Below are 18,761 nucleotides of genomic sequence, written 5' to 3'. Positions count from 1 at the left end.
ATGTATTTTTTTTTTTTTATACAAACCACAAAGACTGTTTTGTTGGCCATTATTTCTGCTCAGGGTTCAGAACGAGGCACAGAAGAGCCACAGGAAAACAAGTTACAAAATCCAAGCCAAACCTACAAAGACTCACCAAAAATAAAAGATAAAGATCAGCACGACACTAACGTAACGTAAGTTTCTTAGATTTATTACAACAAGAAAGTCTATGAAACATCATCCCCATTTTGTCTTCTGTTAAGCACGTTCATCTCAGATGGGGAAAAAATAGAGTTTTAAACTGTGCCAACACTTGCTACTTTCAGCTGAGTTTGCACACACTTAATCTTACTTGCTGCTATTAAGGAGAAGAAGCTGATGGCTTCTCTATGCCATAAGAATTGTTTATAATATAATATAGTAGAGGATGCATAAAGAGATGTGATCAGTGGTATGACCAAAAGCTTGAAACTGCCTGACCACTAGTAAACCCTGGCTTGGCAAGTATCTTTCAGCCTAGATAAAAAGACAAGGGGTATGCAAAGAGCCTGTAAAATTGTTAGTGTGTGTAGGATCAACTGTTTACAGCCTCTTCCGAGGCAGAAACTTGAAGCATCTCACCAAATCAGCTGGTGGTAGGCTGAAAATGGGCAGAACAACCAAGTTCTTCATCCAAACAGAGTCAAGCTGTGGTGCTCCTTGCTACAGGCATGATAGGGGCTAGAAGTTCTGCAGGGGACAAGTATCAGGCATGCTTGTAGAACAAAAGAAAACAACAACAACAACAAATCTCCAGCATGAGTTTTTAAGACAGCACTTCTAATTGTGCCATAGGAGAACCCTCCAGGGAACCAGAACCGGGCCACTAATTGGACCCTTTCATCTGTGGGACTGCAGGCAAAAGTAGCAGTACAGCAATTCACTTAAAATGCAAAAACGGTGCCAATGCTACAGAACGTTACTTTAAGCTTTGAGAAGAAACTTTACATTAACTTTACTAATAATTTATCCTATTTTTCCAAATAAATGGTACGTACTTCTCTTATTCAGACACAGGAATGCCAGCTGCAATTGCTTATCATCTTACTTGTTCAAGCTCTGCCCACCACTGTTCTTTTCTCATTCACATTTGTTGCTCCGTCAACAGAAAAAATTTAAGCAGAGATTTAATGCAGACATTGAGATACAAAATTGACTGCCGCCATAATCATGATCACTTTAACATGTTTCTTTAATGGTAACGTTAACAGTGGCATTACTACCTCTTTTAAAGGGAAGGTTATATAAAAACTAGTTTCCCAAACACATTTAATTATTTTTTTCAGCAAATTTAAATAAAATTTAGTAAACAATTTTTAATAAGTTTGTACAGTTGCACAGATGCATTGTGGGTGCATATACAAGCAGCTTACTATTCCCACATACTTGATTTTTGGAAGAAAACATCTACTTTACTAAGAGAAGCAATTCTGCCTTTCCATGAACAGACACATCTGTATTAAGCTTCTATTCTACTGAATGAGATAAAGTTCATCATCACATCTTTTTCAAATGTAGTGAAATTCTACTCTAATATTTGCATGTTGTTCTCAAATCCCAGTACTATCCCTGAAGGAAAAGCTGCTGCCCCCTTTCCCAGAGCAGCCAGTGGACCTGGTGATGATGACAAGCTGCTCAGGGAAGACGTGTGTACCCCAGAGAGGAAGTCTTTGCTCTTTTATCTCCAATTCTCTAAGGATGTATACCTGTCTACAGAATCTTAACTACTGCAATAATATTTGATCATCTGGACACCTGCTATTGCCTGCAGCCTGTATATCGTGACAACAAAATGACAAGAGAAGCATTTTCCCTACCAAACCCTCAATGAACACTTAGGTTACAGTTTAATAGGGTAAGCTAGCAATGGAAATTATAATTAACTCTATGAGAAACGATGCTACAACATCAATGAGATTTTTTCTGAAGTGAAGTTCACTGATAAGGCACCACTGTAAAATTACTTTGTCTAAATGTCAACATTTTTTGTCTAAAACTTTTAAATGTTTCTAAAATGACATTTGAAGATCAAGTGAATTAATATACACAGTTCCTCTTTGACAATAGCTGCTTTTCATGCCGTAACAAACATTGTTTTATGAAATAGAAAACAGAAGAACATATTGTCAAAGTGGCTTTTTTTTTTTTTTTTTTTTGTCACGGCAAACATCCAAGACAGCAATTAATTCACAATATTAGCTGATTGTAATTCAAGATAGAGGTGTGAGCTTGGAATGAGACAGAGATGATGCTTTCTGAGGCACTTTTTCCTCTCCTGAAGTGAAGGTTTAGAGGAGAGAAAGGCACAATTACTTCATCTCTGAAATCCCTTCATGACTTCACAGAGATCAAGAAAGTCCCAAACACCGTGTTGTGGGATATCTTGAAGAAGCAAGGAACCACACTTTCCTGCTGCAATTATTTTTGTAAGCCACAAGCCTAGCATATTACGCTCAAGCCTTATTTATTTCAAGGCAACCTGCTGTTTGTATGTTTTTTTGCCCCTAACTTCATAATGAAAATTCAAGAGTGAACAAAGAACATGGTAGGATAAAATAACAAAATATTTTAATTAAGACTAGATTGTTTGGTAATTTTTCTAATTCATCAATTGCACAGGTTTTTGGCATTAATTCTATCCTAAAAAGAGAAGCAGGCTTATACCAGCAGACCTGTGCTACTGCACACATCAAACCCATTCAGGAACTGTGGAGATCTGTCTTCAACGTTTATGTATTTAGCTTACTTAGCTCGTCTGCCAGTCCAGAGCTTGAATCAAAGAAGATTATTTTCATTTCTAAAAGGAAATGACTTCTAATTACAGCCCCACAGTTACTTTTCCAAGCAAAAAATCAAAGCCCTTTTTCTTCAGAGCTTCTGACAAAGCTATAAGAATTCAATATGCTCAATTAGCATTCCCATTAAGCTTCTAAAGAAAATTACAAACAACAGAATTCTTCTGAATATGGAGACGGTTCCATTAAAGTTATGCATATTTTCAAATCGGTCATTTTTACCATTTTATTCTCCATTGCTTTCAACTATTAAAATATTGAAGGAAACTCTTCAAAACTTCACTTTATCCCTTGATAAATACCTAGAATATTTGCCTGTCCTCACCATCAGCCAAATACACAGTCTAGATTAGATGTCCAGAGATGCACTAGAGTTCTTGCTCTTCCTGAGGCCACCAGGGAGATCCATAACTACTGTGTATCACAGGCTGCTTGATAACCCAGTCCTGGAAACAAACGTGTTTATCTCCTCCCAAGCATGTATTCAAAGATCATCTGCAATTTTATATTTACAGAAGGATTAGCATTACTGAAAACCCAAAGCTTGCAAAGCATAGAATCATAGGATCACAAGGTTAGAAAGGATCTACCAGATCATCTAGTCTAACTGTCTTCCATCACCACTGCTACCACAAACTAAACCATATCACGCAGCACGTCATCCAGATGCCTCTTGAACACTGCCAGGGACGGTGACTCCACCACCCCCCTGGCAGCCATTGCAGTGCCTGACCACACTCTGAGAGAAAAAGTTCTTTCTTATGTCTAACTTGAACCTCCTCTGGTACAACTTGCAGCCATTTCCTTGGGTCCTGTTTATTGCCTGGGAGAAGAGGCATATTTAACCAATTCTTTGTGCACATTATGAAAAACCATGTCCTTGTGTGCTCCTGTTCTATTTTTCAATGAAAATCACCCGTCCTCCTTCCAGCTGCCTCGCTCCTCTACAGCATACAAAACAAATGAGAGGGAATCTCCACCCTAATAATTCCACATTTAAATCAATTTCCTGTATTGTTAAAGTTAGAAAGAGACAAGTTTACCTGTCCTCTAACTGAAGTGCGTCTATATTTAAAATCACTAGTTAATCTTCAGTATGAGACAGTGACTCAAGCAGGTGAAATGCTCGCCTACCTAGGAGAGATTACTGAGAACAGTCCTCAGCTTATGTGATCCCATATTAAAGTTACTGTCAATTTTACTGATAATTCTTTTTAATTAGTCATACTGTTTTGGTATACTCCCAAATACATAAAAATTAATTACCTGTGACTTCACATCCTTATTATTTTAACCTTTTCATGCTTCACTAATTTTCAGTTAAAAAAAAAAAAAGTCTCTACTTATCAAGAGACTGCATATGGAAGACAGGCAATCAATTGTAACAGAAGACTTAAAACTCCTTTTATGACTACTTATCACGCACTAGCAGATAATCAATAGCTTACCAAAGCCATCCATTTTGATTTGCTGAAAGAGCCATTTCCATAGTTAATTCAAATCATTGGCATCAAGTTATTTGAAAAAAACATTAAGCTTGTAAATCTGCAGTGAACTCTACTGTGTATTTAACATCGTCCATTACCTTGAACTTATTATCAGATAACCTCTGATATTACTGTAATTACAGTGAAAAGAGTGAAAAAAAAGCAAATGGGAAGTTTATCCATAAATGTCAGAAGGGAAACTGCACCCAAGAGAGGATTTTATCATCAGATTTGAATTGCTTTCCAACTTTCAAAGTAATTCAAGATTGCCTAGCAGTTCATCACGCATCTCTGCTTAAATTTAATTAGAAAAATTGCTACCTGCTGCTCAGATACACTGAAAACAACTGGGCCATAACAATTTGCTTTTCTCAATAAAAATACACTGACAAATACATACCTGTCACAGAAATCAATCTTCATTTTCTCTTTCCTAATCTGAGCCTCAGGTTTTACCTAGACTGCTAATGAAAGATTAATACCTGGAAAATGGGTCAATTTGCTCATTTTTCAGCCAGTGGCAAAGGGCCACAGGCACTAGGAAGATTCTTCTCTCATTTACTGAATAAGAAACAACCTAAGAATGTATAGGTACAGCTCACTTTCTTAATGCATTTCTCTAGTTAGCTCCTGTAGCACCACTGAAATGACAGATGCCACTGCTGATAACCAACTAATTTTTGGCTTCTAAATACATAGGAACTCATTTACCTTATATCTAAACAGGTGAAAGCATATGCTGTCTTCAGAAAATTCAGCCTAACACGTACCAAGAGTTGCCCTACCTTTCTATATATAAATATTCTAATACATAATGCATAGACAGGAAAGTACACAAACCCCTCATGTAGGAAATGGTGAGTGGAGACAGGACAAGGGAAAATGGACACAAGCTGCAGCATAGGAAGTTCCGCACAAATGTGCGCAAGAACTTCTGTACAGTGAGGTGACGGAGCACTGGAACAGGCTGCCCAGGGAGGTGGTGGAGTCTCCTTCTCTGGAGATGTTCAAGACCTGCCTGGATGCCTACCTGTGCGACCTGCTGTAGGGAACCTGCTTTGGCAGGGGGGTTGGACTCAATTATCTCTGGAGGTCCCTTCCAACCCCTACAATTCTGTGATTCTGTGATTCTGGGAAATAAAGACTTCCCAGTATTATTGGGTCTAATACTCAGAAACGGGAGCAGTTATGAACAAAATGCAAAATGATTATGATATTACATACGATGAACTTAAATGGAAATGAGGACAACATACATATGGTGAAACCAAGCATTTAACAGCCTATACTATAACATGAGTCCTGATTTTCCATCATCCAGAGCTCCTACACCTATTAGGGAACAGCTGCAGTAACCTTTAACTTTCACCTTCTATCTTTTGTCACACTGATTATATAGGAACTTTGAAATAATGGCTGACTGAAGTTGTTGTTCCAAACTAAACATTTATTTAAAAACTAAGCATGCTTACTTCTCATTCCTATCAAGCCTTGAAGCCATGAGATACGAAGAACACCAGCATTTGTTATTTTAAAGGCAAGAGAGATCCTCGAGCGATGGGAAGCTAGTTAAGTCACAGATGAACACAACACATTTAATAAGAAATTCGCCGTTTTCCATGTATTGATTACTGAGAAATGCACATCAGTATGCAAAACTAAGATGAGTTTCTAATATTGGAAGGGATAAAGAATTAGATGGAAGAAAAAGACCCCAAACTTCTCAGAAAGAGAAAGTGTAACACTAAAGACCAGGCTAGGCAGCAAGATACGTCTCTACAAACAACCAGACTCTCCTAGAGTCCCCTGACATACTGCCTATTTCAGCTAAGTCTAAATGCCATATGTTATTGCACAGCCACTTATTCAAAATGCTAGATCACTTCTGGGTCTGTTCAGCTCAGGGAAAAGAAGACTTAGGGGGAAGGATCAGATTAATGTTTACAAATTTGTAAAGAGATGTGGGAGGCAAATGGGTGAGGCGAGGCTCTTCTCGGCAGTGTGTAGCGATAATACAAGGAGTAATGGCCTGAAACTTGAACGTTGGATGATCTGTGCTAACATGTGGAACAGCTTCTTTATGGTAATGTTGACGGAGCACTGGAACAGGCTGCCCAGAGAGGTGGTGGATTCTTCTTCTATGGGGATATTCGAGACCCATCTGGACACCTATCTGTGCAACAGGCTGTAGGGAGCCTGCTTTAGCAGGGGGTTGGACTCAATGGTCTCTTGAGCTCCCTTCCAACCCCTGCAATTCTGTGATTCTTTCCTTGCCAAAAGTGTTAAGAGAAACACACGATTCTCCTACTGATAAAAGCAAAAAAAAAAAAAAAAAAAAAGTGACACTCTAAATGTTCAACTGTGCTCAATTATGGACTCATTCTAGGATGAAGAATAAATATCATCCCTGACAACCAGTAGAGTAGAAACTCTACTGTACACTACATGGGTTTATCTAAATCATGACTTAGGTGCCTTAATACATCAAGACTGTTATCCTTAGAATCATGTTACAGTGCTTCACACAGCAAGCAAAAAAACTTCAGTGCATTTACTAACAGTCCCAAAACCTTGAGAGCATTTATTATGCTGAGAAAGAATAATTAGAAACCAATTAAATCTCACCTGATGCTCGCTGTAACTAAATCATAAGCACAGCACGTAGTCTACGTACACAAAATAAGCCAAAAAGTTGGCTTGTCTCTTTCCATTTTTAAATAAAAGATTTCAAGTCTTTGTTCATGTGTGTGATAAAGAAGAAAAAGGCATGCTGAGACACAACTGCTTCAGAACCTAACAAACTTGCTCAATTAGCCACGAGCACTTCCAGAACCAGCAGCTCCTGGCAGCCTGGTCTGGTGGTTGGTGACCCTGCACATAGAAGGGGGGTTGAAACTAGATGATCATTGTGGTCCTTTTCAACCCAGGCCATTCTATGATTTGAACGTGGCATACCTAACCAACAACTGAATTGGAAAGAAAAACCCAGTGACTGTACAATCAGATAACAAGGAACTGTCCTGAAATCCCTTCAGAAACAATTGTTATGTGGTTGCCATACACTCAAAGGTACTGAAAAGCAGCACAACCTTTGCAATGTTTATTACTTATAAACAGTAAGTGTAATTGCTATTTGGGCAGAACCAATTTGGCCTGTTTTCTTAAAGAGGTGCCCTGTGTTCCCTACAGCATCATGTGACAGACTTCAGAATACAAGCAAGTAATGAAAATATAAAAGGCAGCTTTTAGAAAGCAACTCTCAATTGATGGCATAATCATTGGCATAATAATTGATGGCATAATAATTGGTCTGATGCAAAACACATCTTTATCACTAGCTTGGAATTCTGCAAAAAATGCACAAGCTCAAGTAAGAATTATTTGTTCGCTTCGTCAAGATAAGCTGAAGTTTTGTTGTATTTACTGTACATTTTAAATTTGGAACACTATGAATCAACAAGGTATGCAAATGCATATATGAAAGTAAATGAATCTTTTTCCCCTTCCATGAATTATTCAAAACCTAAGATCCAATTTTCTGGTGAAAAAAGAAAAAAATCACAAAACTCAATTTTTGTGCTAGTAGATTTCACCTTACCATCAGAAGTCAGTTTTTTGTAGTTTCCAAACTACAAAATTACTGTTTGTTTGGAGGAGCTTTTTGTCATTGGCTTTAAGCTGGTGATCCTATGCTCAGACCCATCTCCTCGAGCCCCAGCGCTCCACAGGGCTGCTAGGCCCACAGATTGTGAAGTCCCTGCTGACAATTCCTAAGGACTCCAGGACAACTGGCACAAAAATAAATACTTTCTGTATAGAAAGATTCATCAGTTGTGCGTTAATAAGCAATGTTCCATAACGCTGCTAGTTGTTTAAAGTGCTGAATCTTGAATCAGCACAAAGAAAGCCACGTAGGTGTCACAGAGTACATGACTTTTCATGTGGACTGATAATTATCTGATGGAACCTGATAATGAATCAGTCTGTTGCAAAACGAGCCCAGCAGCTGATTATATCAGCCTAATCTATGTTTAACTGCTAATTGCCTTTTAGCCTTTTGCAGGACGATGAAAAATAACTGAGCACAGAAAAAGACAAAACCTTCACAGAATAAGTACATCAAGAATTGACTAAAGAGGGAAGAAGTAGGAGAAAGTATCCTTCCAATGCTGAGACACACAAGGGTTGTTTTTTTTTTTTTCTTTTTTAATTTAATGACTTGAGCATATTGTTAGAAAATATTATTTACTAAAGACTTTCTGAGACGAAGAAAAAATATTACTAGATTTGACCAGATACAGAAAACATAGAGGCAAATATAAAATGATGCAAAAAAGCAAGGTTTTCTCAGAAACTGAAATACAGCTAACAGTGAATTATTTCCTAAAGATTAACTAGGACAGTAACAATTAGGAAAAACAGACTAGTACTTGGACTAATTAAGTAGGTGGTTCAAACATGTAACCTTTCACCTGTCAGAGGCAGACATTGCTTTTCTTTTTGTTATAAAGCAATATACTTAGCTTTTGGAACTTGAACTCTTTGAAAAGTTTATGCTAACTCATTTTAAAACATCACTGAAGCTGTAGCTTACACTCTCCTAAAGGAAATTAAGATTTGCATCTGTATTATGAGACAGAACTTTAAATAATGACTTGAATGTTGTTTTGTCATGGGCTTTGGTGTCTTTTCTGCAAGATAATTTTTGCAATGAATTTCAGAAGAGTTTAAACTTCATTTTCTCCTCCCTGAGAACTTCTGAATCAGACACAACAGGTGGGACTTCACAAGCAAATTAAAGCCCAGGGAAGCCATAAATAATGTAGGTGTGAATTACAGGCTGTTAATTTAGCTGTTTGAGTTTCAGCAGCAATAAAACAGTTGAGCTCCCAGCGCTCACCTTACACAGGATAAAGCATTCAGAATAGCTAATGTGCTCTCCATAGGTGAAAAGTTTGTTTACTCCGGAGGAAGAGATTCTGCCTACTCTAAGAAGTTTTAACAATACAACCATTTCACAACAGTAACTGGTGCTTATGTTATCTTAGCCGTAATCATAGAGAGAACTGAACAGAGATGAACCTTAGAAGATTTAAGAAGGGCAACTCTTGCATCTAGGGAGGAACAACCACGTCCATCTGTACAGATTAGAGGATAAACTGTTGGAGAAGCTCTCTGCACAGAAGGACCTGGGTGTCACGGGGGACAACAGGTAGGCCATGAACCAGCAGCGTGCCCTCGTGGCCAAGAAGGCCAGTGGTATCCTGGGGTGCTTTAAGAACATGGCCGACAGGTCAAGGGAGGTGATCCTCCCCTCTGCTCTGCCCTGGTGAGGCCGCATCTGGAGCACTGTGTCCAGTCCTGGGCTGCTCAGTTCAAGGGATGTTCTAGAGACAGTCCAGCAGGGGGCCACAAAAACAGCCAGGGCCTGGAGCATCTCCCAGATGTGAAAAGGCTGAGAGACCCGAGGCTGTTCAGACTGGAGAGGAGAAGATAGAGGGAATTTTATAAATGCTTATAAATATCTAATGAGTGAGAGTAAAGCAGATAAGGCCAGGATCTTTTCTGGCGTCCAGCAACAGGACAAGAAGGAACAGGCACTGGAACTTCCATCTGAACGTGAGGAGAATCGTCTTTACTGTGAAGGTGATAACAGACAGGAACAGCTGCCCAGAGAGGTCATGAAGTTTACTCCTATGGAGATACAGAAGACTCACCTGGATGCTCTCCTGTACAGCCTGCTGTAGGGAACCTGCTTCAGCAGGGGCTGGACTAGGTGATCTCCAGAGGTCCCTTCCAATTGCTACAATTCTGTAATAGCCCTAATGAGACTGTGATGGCACTTAATTACAGTGGATCACTGGTGATGAGCTGCAGAAGGGAGAGTCACAAAGTGAGGCAGCCATTGATGAAGTCCTACCTTCTGGCCATGCTCAGTCAACGTGCTGACTTACAAATACTATTATCACATGTTATTCTATATGCCCACCAGATGGGACCATCAGATAACCTCTGGCTCTGCCTGGAAGATGTGCAGCTTTGGGACAATTTGCACCATCTGTGCAAATAGCAGAAATGCAAAATATTTTTCTTTTTTTTTTTGTTTTTAATTACAAGTGTATAAACACTAATCATACAGCACTCCACACAGCCTGGAGCAGATTTAATAGAATTATTAATACTGCCACAAGGCAGACATCAGATCAACTCTCAGAAGGCATAATGTAAGTGCTGGTACTGTTTTTGAGGAAAAATTGTTTCTCTGGTAATGAAGAGATCCATTAACTTTGCTGGTCTCTTTCATTTCACCTGCAAAAACCATAAACAAAGCCCAAGCTGTATGGATGCTTCATTGCTAATGCATCAAACTGCTTTGGAATTTCTAAAGGAAACAAGCTTGGAAAGAAAACACTCTATTTACCTCAGCAAACTCAGCAAATTGGTAAAGGCCAATTAAAGACAACTAATCTTGTAAGACCAAAAAAACCGAGAACCTTTTATTTCCAGTTACATTTAATGTTTTACTTATAAATGCTCCCTTTTAGGGGTCAGTCGAATAGACACAATGTAAAACAGGACTACTACTTTGAATACTCCTTGACATTCCTTGTTAAAGATTCATTAATATTCCTCGTCATGTTTGCTGTAAAAAATACAAAAAGTACTTAAAAAGTAAATGATGATGCTGGTCTAATAATTCTCCTTTAGCCTACGTAGTAGTTACCATTAGGGAAAGACATTAGGGAAATACCATTAGGGACAGTATATTCTGTTCTATTTGCTACTCTTGCTGAAAGGTTCGAATCTTAGAGAGTAGTAAATTTTGATTTTCAAAAAGGAAATAAAAACTAATTAGTGCAAGTAGATTGACATCAAGCATTCTGGGGAGTACAATGGCCACCATCAGCTTCTACACAACCTGACACTGGGGATAGGGTCCTGCATCATTATGGATTCTTGCCTATGTGGTGTAATGCAAAGTTCTTTATTTCATGCAGCCATCTCCAAAATACTTCTGACTGAGTTTCTCTGCCCAGGCTGCTTCATCAGATCTGAGGATCCCATTACTTCACTGCCAGAGGACTCTCTGCACCTCTACCATACTGCTGTTTGCAGGACAAATGTGTGTTTTATTAATTGAGGGATTTTTCTTAATTATTATTTTATAAATATAAAATTGTCCTATTGTCTAACTGTATTATAATTTACAAGCCAGATAAATATTTCAAGTACCAAGGTAAAAGTTGTGGTAGACACATCCTTCTTCCACTTATGTTTATCAAAACAGCTGCATCACTGCAAAAAGATAAACAGCAAATAGCAGCTATTTTTATCAAGAGAACCAGTTTCTCGTGTCACAGATCAGACCTCTCAAGGTGCAATTTGACACAAAACAGCCAAAAAGAAAACAGAAAAAGCTGGCACTTGAACAGCTTTGGAAGTCAAACGAATGTATTTTGCAACTCAGAAGTAATCACTAGCCAGATTTCTGCAGGCCTTCCTGGCAGACATCACTTTGCCTTGTAGCGCCCAGCACATGCCTGTCCACAGCAAGGGCAAGAATGAAGACAGAGCTGAGTTCCTTCCATCTGTGAGAGCTGCCTCAGGACAAGTAGATGACCTCTGTCCTGCCTTTTGGTAGCTAGATTAAAAACAAATAAATAAATGTAACAACCAAGCACTGATCTTTCTTAATTACTGCCTTACCTGCCTCTGTACTGTGAATGCCACTTGATCTGCGTGGATAAAGTGGGGTCACAATCTCTCATTCTCTGCTTAGCTTGGGTACCCCACTAACCCTGATGAGGCCACGTACTGAGCTGAGGAATAACACGCAGTTTCCTTCAAATGATGTTACATGCAAGTCACATTCATCTAATGCATGTATTCACAAAGTCAAATTCAGCCACTGCAATTAGAAACACCATGGTGTAGAAGTGAAAAAAGAGTAGCATAAATCAGACTAATAAGATTAAATATGGGATATCCCTTTCCTTCCCTCCTGATTTTCTGCTATTACAAGCTGAGCGTCAAGGCTCCGGTCTTGCTGTAACTTAAAAATAAGGATGCAGTTGTGAGGAAGAGTTTCTCAGCTCAGAGAAATGATCTCTATTTGAGGTGCATAAGGCTTGTAAGATCCAATCTCCCTCCAGTTTGACATCAGGACCAGTCTGACTTACATAAATTCCCTGAAACTTGTCCCAGACCCTTCTTATACAAAAAGCACAATAACTGAACATCATGACTGCTATAAAGCTTCCTCTCATCTCCCAGAGATTGTACTGGTTATTTAACCAGAGCCTGTACTGTTGGTCTCTATAGAAGGAACTGATGAACTCCTGCATATATTGGTGACATTTTCAGCTGGATCTAGATTGGATGTGAGAGATTTTGAGACTTGCTAAGGATGTCATCCTGTGTCAAACAAGCAGGGCAGCTGCCCTGCTCCAGGGCCCAAGCCCAGACAGAGCTGACACTAAATTTGTGGGATGGCCAAAGTCTACATGGAACAAGACAGCAAAGCAAATAAGGCAGAAAATAGCAAGAACCTCCACACTTTCAGCCTCATCCTCCCCATCTCTTGGTCAGAGAATGCAGGCCAGAGATAGTGTCCTGAGATGAAAAAGGGAAATCATGATCTCGTTGTCAATAGTCAAAGTTAACCTAATGTCAGAGGTTGATCGGGTAGGGGATAAGCCCAATGATTTAACTGGTTCTGCTTTTTTTTTCTTTTTTTTTTAAATGTATGAACCAAAGGACATTTACCAGCATTGCTTAAGAAACTTACATAAATCAAATTAGCCAAATGCAGAGCATTTCTCCTACTCCAAAGATGCACACTTCCAGCCTACCAAGCAGCCTTCTTCCCCTGTAGGGAAGAAGAATTAGCATCATCTTGCATCAGGATTTTGTAGAGCTCTCATCTCTTCTTTTTGTGATCCACTGTGCATATCCAAGGGTGAAATGACTGAATTTTATACTAATCCTAACTGATATATTAACCAGTGTATGCAGTATAAGCAGCTACATGGGATAAGCACTAGCTGCTCTTTAGTGCCTCTTGACTAAAAACAGATACAATGGCAAAGAAACTTGCCAGGGACAAACAACTAAGGCCTCCTTCCCTAAAAATCTTCCCCGTGAAGTCTCTAATAATCCGGAAAAGAGGTACAAGTCAAATAACCTACTCCAAGTGGTTTTTCAGAATATTTCAAGATTACGATGAAGACAGAGCTAAGAATGCAATTACACAATTTCACCAAACTTCAGCAAGACTCAGAGTCTGTAGCAAGCAATATACCACTGTATCAAAGTTGGAATTTCATCTATTCATACAAGTATTTTACTTCAATTTTAATCTGTTTAGCACATGGAACCTGACACTAAGCATGCACACTCCTTCTAGTTACAGTTCTCCATTGTGTTCACAGAGAAAGACGACAACCAGTTACAAAACAAACACACAAAACTTACAAAAATCAAGAGGACTTACAGGATCAGTCAGTTCTGGCAAGCTTGCTTGGTAGGTGAGAGGTCTGCAGTCACGAGTATTATTTACCAAGACACAAGGAAGAAACATTGGTCCCAGGTCATCCCCGTCCAGCACATCCACTGTGAGGGTGGTTGTACTCGTCCTTCGCTCATGAAGATTCTGGGCTCGGTCCTGGGGAGCAAATGGGCAAGATTTTGTGAGATGTTCAGAAGTCAGAATCTACAGAAGGATTTAAAGTTAAAGGTAAGGGCAAGGCGTATAACCTTCCCAAATGTGCAGATTCTACACAATACATAATTATGAAAACTTCAACCTCAGAGCTACAGCCTTCAATTTTCTGAACATTCAAGAGCATAGCGAAGAGCACAAAGGCACACCCTTTAAATCCATCTTCTACTAGGGGAATGCTGAACATACCACAAAATATATAGGAAAGCAAGTTTACATTACTTTAAAACTATCTTAAAATTGCTTCAGGGGATCCTCCTTTTCCCCATAAATAAAACAGTACCACAACAGTGGTAAACAACAGAACCAAAGTTTTCATTTCAGCCATTATCTGAACAAAAAACAAAACAAGAAAGGCCTTCACAGCCCTCAAAGGCACAAAAAAATTCTGCGATGACAGATGTATTAGATACAGTTTACATGTCACTCTTCTCCCGGGAATGCATTATCTACTGCTAGCCGCTGTGTAAAAACCTCCGTATAACCATGTAATATGACTTCAAAGAAAAATCACCTCTTCAAAGAAAACTGCTTTTCAAACATGAAAGATACAACCAAATTGTATCCATTAAACTCATTTGACATCAAATTAGCATTGCTAGATGTGTTAGAAGATGAACACTTAGTGACACTAGAATGCACTTTTCAGCATGAACTGTACTTCAAATATGCAACTTGTTCCCTGCACCAGAATGTTGCTTTTTTCTATGCATCTTGAGCAAGCCTTTTTAACCAGCAGTAATATGTCTAATCTTTTAATGACAGAAAGCACCTAGATACATCTTAAATAGGGTCTACAGAAAAAGAGTGCATCAGATCTGGTAGTTTAGAGATGCTTTTCCTCTACTAGGAAAAAATCCATACCCAGGAACTTAAGGGCCACCTGAATTAGAACTATAAATGGCTATTATGAGATTTATACTTACATTTGCTTGAACAATCACAAAGTAACGAGTCTTTTCCTCATAATTTAGTCTCTCCCGTAGAACTACTGCTCCAGATAAAGTAAGAGGAATATCAAAGGTCCTGTTGGAAGTCTGCAAAAATTAAAACAGTAAGATGAAATTGAACGTGCTTCAAAGTTAAAGGATATTAAAGACTGGCCAGAATGAGATGGCCTATTGAATATCAAAATTGCGTGTCTTTTAGATAGAGCTTTTGAACAGTTTCCTGTTCTCTCCCTGCCCAACATACTTGATGAGAATTTCACAGTAAGTATTCTGTAAGTAACAGAATTCTCTCTGGCTGTTTGCAAGTAACTTGTCACTTCTAATCACAAACTCAAGCCTAACTCTCCTGTTTCTTATTGATTCGCAGTGCTGAAAGTACGCTGGTGTTAAAAAAGCCTTTCACACCTTTGGTCACACCAAAATCTTTCCACGCTTAAGACTACCAGTGTAGAATACACTTCACGCTGAAATATGGTGCATGGACAATGGCTGTGGAGCAGTACAAAAACCTCTCGAAAGGAAACACTACAGAGGTACAAAGTACTATTCTCACCTCAGATAACACAAAAAGGCTATTCCCTATCCCCATAAAATTTCAGACATTTGCATAAAAAGTACTATTTTCAGCAATTACATGATAACAACTGTTAAATTTGCCATGTTGATGCATAAAAATATTACTGGAAGGTCCATCACGAACTCTGCCAGTAATATATACAATCTGCTCATGACTAAATTTTTTGGTTTTTTTGGGGGGGGGTAAACAACTCTGGATATATAAAAAGTACCCAGTGGTACTGTGTACAGATATGTATATATGCATACATACACATACAGGGGAGAAGGAAGACCAACACAAAATATTTATACCGAGGCGAAAAAGGAAGCTAAAACAGAAGGAAGAACCATGTAGAGTTCACTGCTTTTGTCTCCCTCTTGGGATGTGAACCATGCAAGTCGCAGGCAATGTTTTTCACTATCGTAATGAAGCGATGCTGTTTGTGTGTGTATGCACACTCATGCACTTGTATGGGAACTCCAGCTCACAAGTAAGATCCTTCTGGCTGCTTTAGCCCATTTATCTCTGGTTAAAAAGGGAAGAAGCTACTGGAAAATTCTCTGTGGCAGAGGATCAGCCAACGCATTCCCAAAATAGCGCCCTCTTTCTGGCATTCCTTGGCAAAAAGAAAAATGCATTAAAGTAGAACACTACAATCTAAACTGTTGGGAAGCATCAGAGGAATTTCAGCAAAAAACACTGTAACTTCTTCCCAAAGTGCCTGTATCTGGAGTCCCCCCTCTCACTCCAGTAGAGTAGCGAATTGCAGTAATGGTTCCTTGGTGACGTGAAGTTTAACTTCAGGTGTGTATCAGAACTCTGAAAGTTATCACACCAGATTCACCCCACACATATCCCTTGACTGCTCTGCAAAATCTACTTCTTGCTGCAATACAAACTACTATCCAAGTTCCAAGGCAACTAAGAGATACACAAAGCAAGGGCACAGCTCAGCTGCACCTCCATCCAATGCTGAAATGAGCCAGCATATGCAGGAAGTCAGGGACATCGAAAGCTCTTTTATGCTTCCTGGCAAAGTGACACTGCTTTGTTGCCTGCACACTCCAAGAGAACAGAACTGATTCTCCCTTGAAAAGCTTCAGAGAAGAAATACTAAAATGCTTTCAAACAGCAGCTCTTACAGCACAGCATGCTCACCAAATTTAAATCAGTGAAGCAGGCTGGAGGCCGCAGGATGGCAAGGATCGCTTCCTGATGCCAGACCTAAAATTGGCCATTTTGGGAAAATTAGAAAGTCACTACCAGGTTGTTCATTTCCATTCCCTCAGTAGTAGAAAGATGGTGTTTCACATTACTGTCACTACCTGCTGGACTGTAAGCAGCACAAAGCCATTTGAAGAATGACGCTTTTGAAATTCAGAGAATCTGAAGTGATTTTACAGGGCTTTCTGAAAGATGATCTAAACACAGATGATAACACATCTGACAAAAATAGCGAAATCCCTTCTATATCAAGGGCAGGTTTTAGAGTGCAATTGAATCAGAGAATAAGGGAGGCTGTCAGAGAACATGGGAGCTCACAAGGGCTGCTCTGTGCCTCAGCCAGTTGGAGGCCAAATATTTTCAAGGACAGAGACTGTACAACTCTTCTGGGCTCCTGCTCCACTCTTTGATCACTGCCACTGGGGAAAAGAGCTTTTCATTGGTATTTGCCACGTGGCATCTTGCACCATTTGGTCTTTCACAGCACATCTCTGAAAGAAGTCTGCTTTCATCATCTCCACAACATGCAGTAGACAAGAGACAGAGATAAGATTTCACAGAATGGCCCGGGTTGGAAGGGATCTCAAGGATCATGAATCTCCAACTGCCACGTGCAGGGCGACCAAACTTCCTATTTAATACCAGACCAGGCTGCCCAGGCCCCATCCAACCTGGCCTTGAACACCTCCAGGGATGGGGTGTCCACAACCTCTCTGTGAAGCCTGTTCCAGCACCTCACCACTCTCTCTTAAATAACTTAATTTCCCACACATTGCTGCTTCGGCCCAATTCTCAGAGACACATACAACTTGGATGTCTGTTGAAGAGACAGTTGATGTAACAACCTCTGATGCTCACACACTGCTCCTTCAGATTTGGAGAATCTACCCAAATCATAATTACACATTATGTTTTATTGATGCGTGTTTCCAATTAGCTTTGATGTTACATGTGCAAGTTTTACAACCACTCCTTTGTTCCTGCTAGCTTCTTGTAATATAAGCAGCCCTAAGTCTCAGGCCAGCACAGTGCTCTACAATGCAGCAACATAATCCCCACACCCACCCTGAGCCACAGTCTTTCCCACCTATAATAAACTGGCTTAAAAAGAAGTGCTGGTGGTGCTCTGGGCTGTGCTCCCAGGTTCTAGCCTGGGAGGCAGTAGCTCAGATAAGAGAGCAAAAATAATTCCTGCAATTTTGCTATTCGTTCGTGCAGGGGCACAAGAGAGGTGGCAATCTACCTTTTGTAGCAAGGCGGCATACTCCGGAGAGCCTGGTAGACTACACATCACTGAACTAAAACCAATCAAATAGAAAGCACTATATAATTACTACACAGAGGAGAAATGTTTTATCTCCTCCCACAGATACGATCTACTGAAAAAAATAGGAACACTGATTCATCTGCACTAATGATGTACACACTGAAGGAGCAAAGCTTTGTACTTTTTCCCCTCTGGAGTTTCAGCTTCCACGAACCTGATACGGCCATGCTCTCAGTTACCAGACACACATTTAATGCACATACCTGCAAACAACACCAGTGAAGCTTAACAAAACAGGAGTATTGCTCATCTCTTTATTACTGTAGAGTCTGAAATTCCAACAGATTCCTACTGGCACAGGAATTAGTTTTAACTTGCAACTTCACAATGAAAGAAAACGGCACCAGGAGCATTAAGTCCAGTCACGTTTCCTTTATGCTCATCAGAGAGATCCAAACAGAGCTGTGAGGATTATACAGTAACTCTGACACGTCAGTCACCTGCAGTTTTGGTATGTCATCTGGGCTCCCATGGAAGCTCTGTGACAAAAACCATGAGTCTGAAACATCGCACAGACAACTCGCCGTAAGTTGCAGTGTAGGTGTGGCAAAATACACGAGGCAAATTATATCAGAAGGGGAAAATCATCAGGAGACAACTTACAACTACAACTCAGCACAGTAAAAGCATTATGCAGACCTCTAATTTCATAGCAACTCAAGAAGAGTAACTATTAT

At 39.6% G+C, this 18,761-nt stretch overlaps 1 protein-coding gene and 1 long non-coding RNA gene across 6 annotated transcripts in view; one reads left to right on the top strand and one right to left on the bottom strand.

The window, feature by feature from the left end:
- Positions 1-18,761, bottom strand: part of PCDH15 (protocadherin related 15) — a 669,788-nt gene that overhangs the window by 201,178 nt on the left and 449,849 nt on the right. For all 5 annotated transcript variants that reach the window (XM_052677550.1, XM_052677554.1, XM_052677555.1 and 2 more), the window contains 2 exons: positions 14,951-15,061; positions 13,797-13,967 (listed from right to left, as the gene is read on the bottom strand). In XM_052677550.1, coding sequence (XP_052533510.1) covers positions 13,797-13,967; positions 14,951-15,061 — 282 coding nt within the window. The remainder of the gene's footprint in view (positions 1-13,796; positions 13,968-14,950; positions 15,062-18,761) is intronic.
- LOC128077961 (uncharacterized) lies at positions 9,177-11,216 on the top strand. The gene is made up of 2 exons (XR_008205238.1): positions 9,177-9,515; positions 9,880-11,216. It is a non-coding gene; the product is annotated as an uncharacterized LOC128077961 (long non-coding RNA).

The sequence above is a fragment of the Tympanuchus pallidicinctus genome, unplaced genomic scaffold, assembly GCF_026119805.1.
Source record: "Tympanuchus pallidicinctus isolate F22 unplaced genomic scaffold, pur_lepc_1.0 scaffold16, whole genome shotgun sequence".
Taxonomy (NCBI): Eukaryota; Metazoa; Chordata; class Aves; order Galliformes; family Phasianidae; genus Tympanuchus; species Tympanuchus pallidicinctus.
Note: the sequence above shows the minus strand (reverse complement) of the source record. Positions and strands in the feature narration are given on the sequence as shown.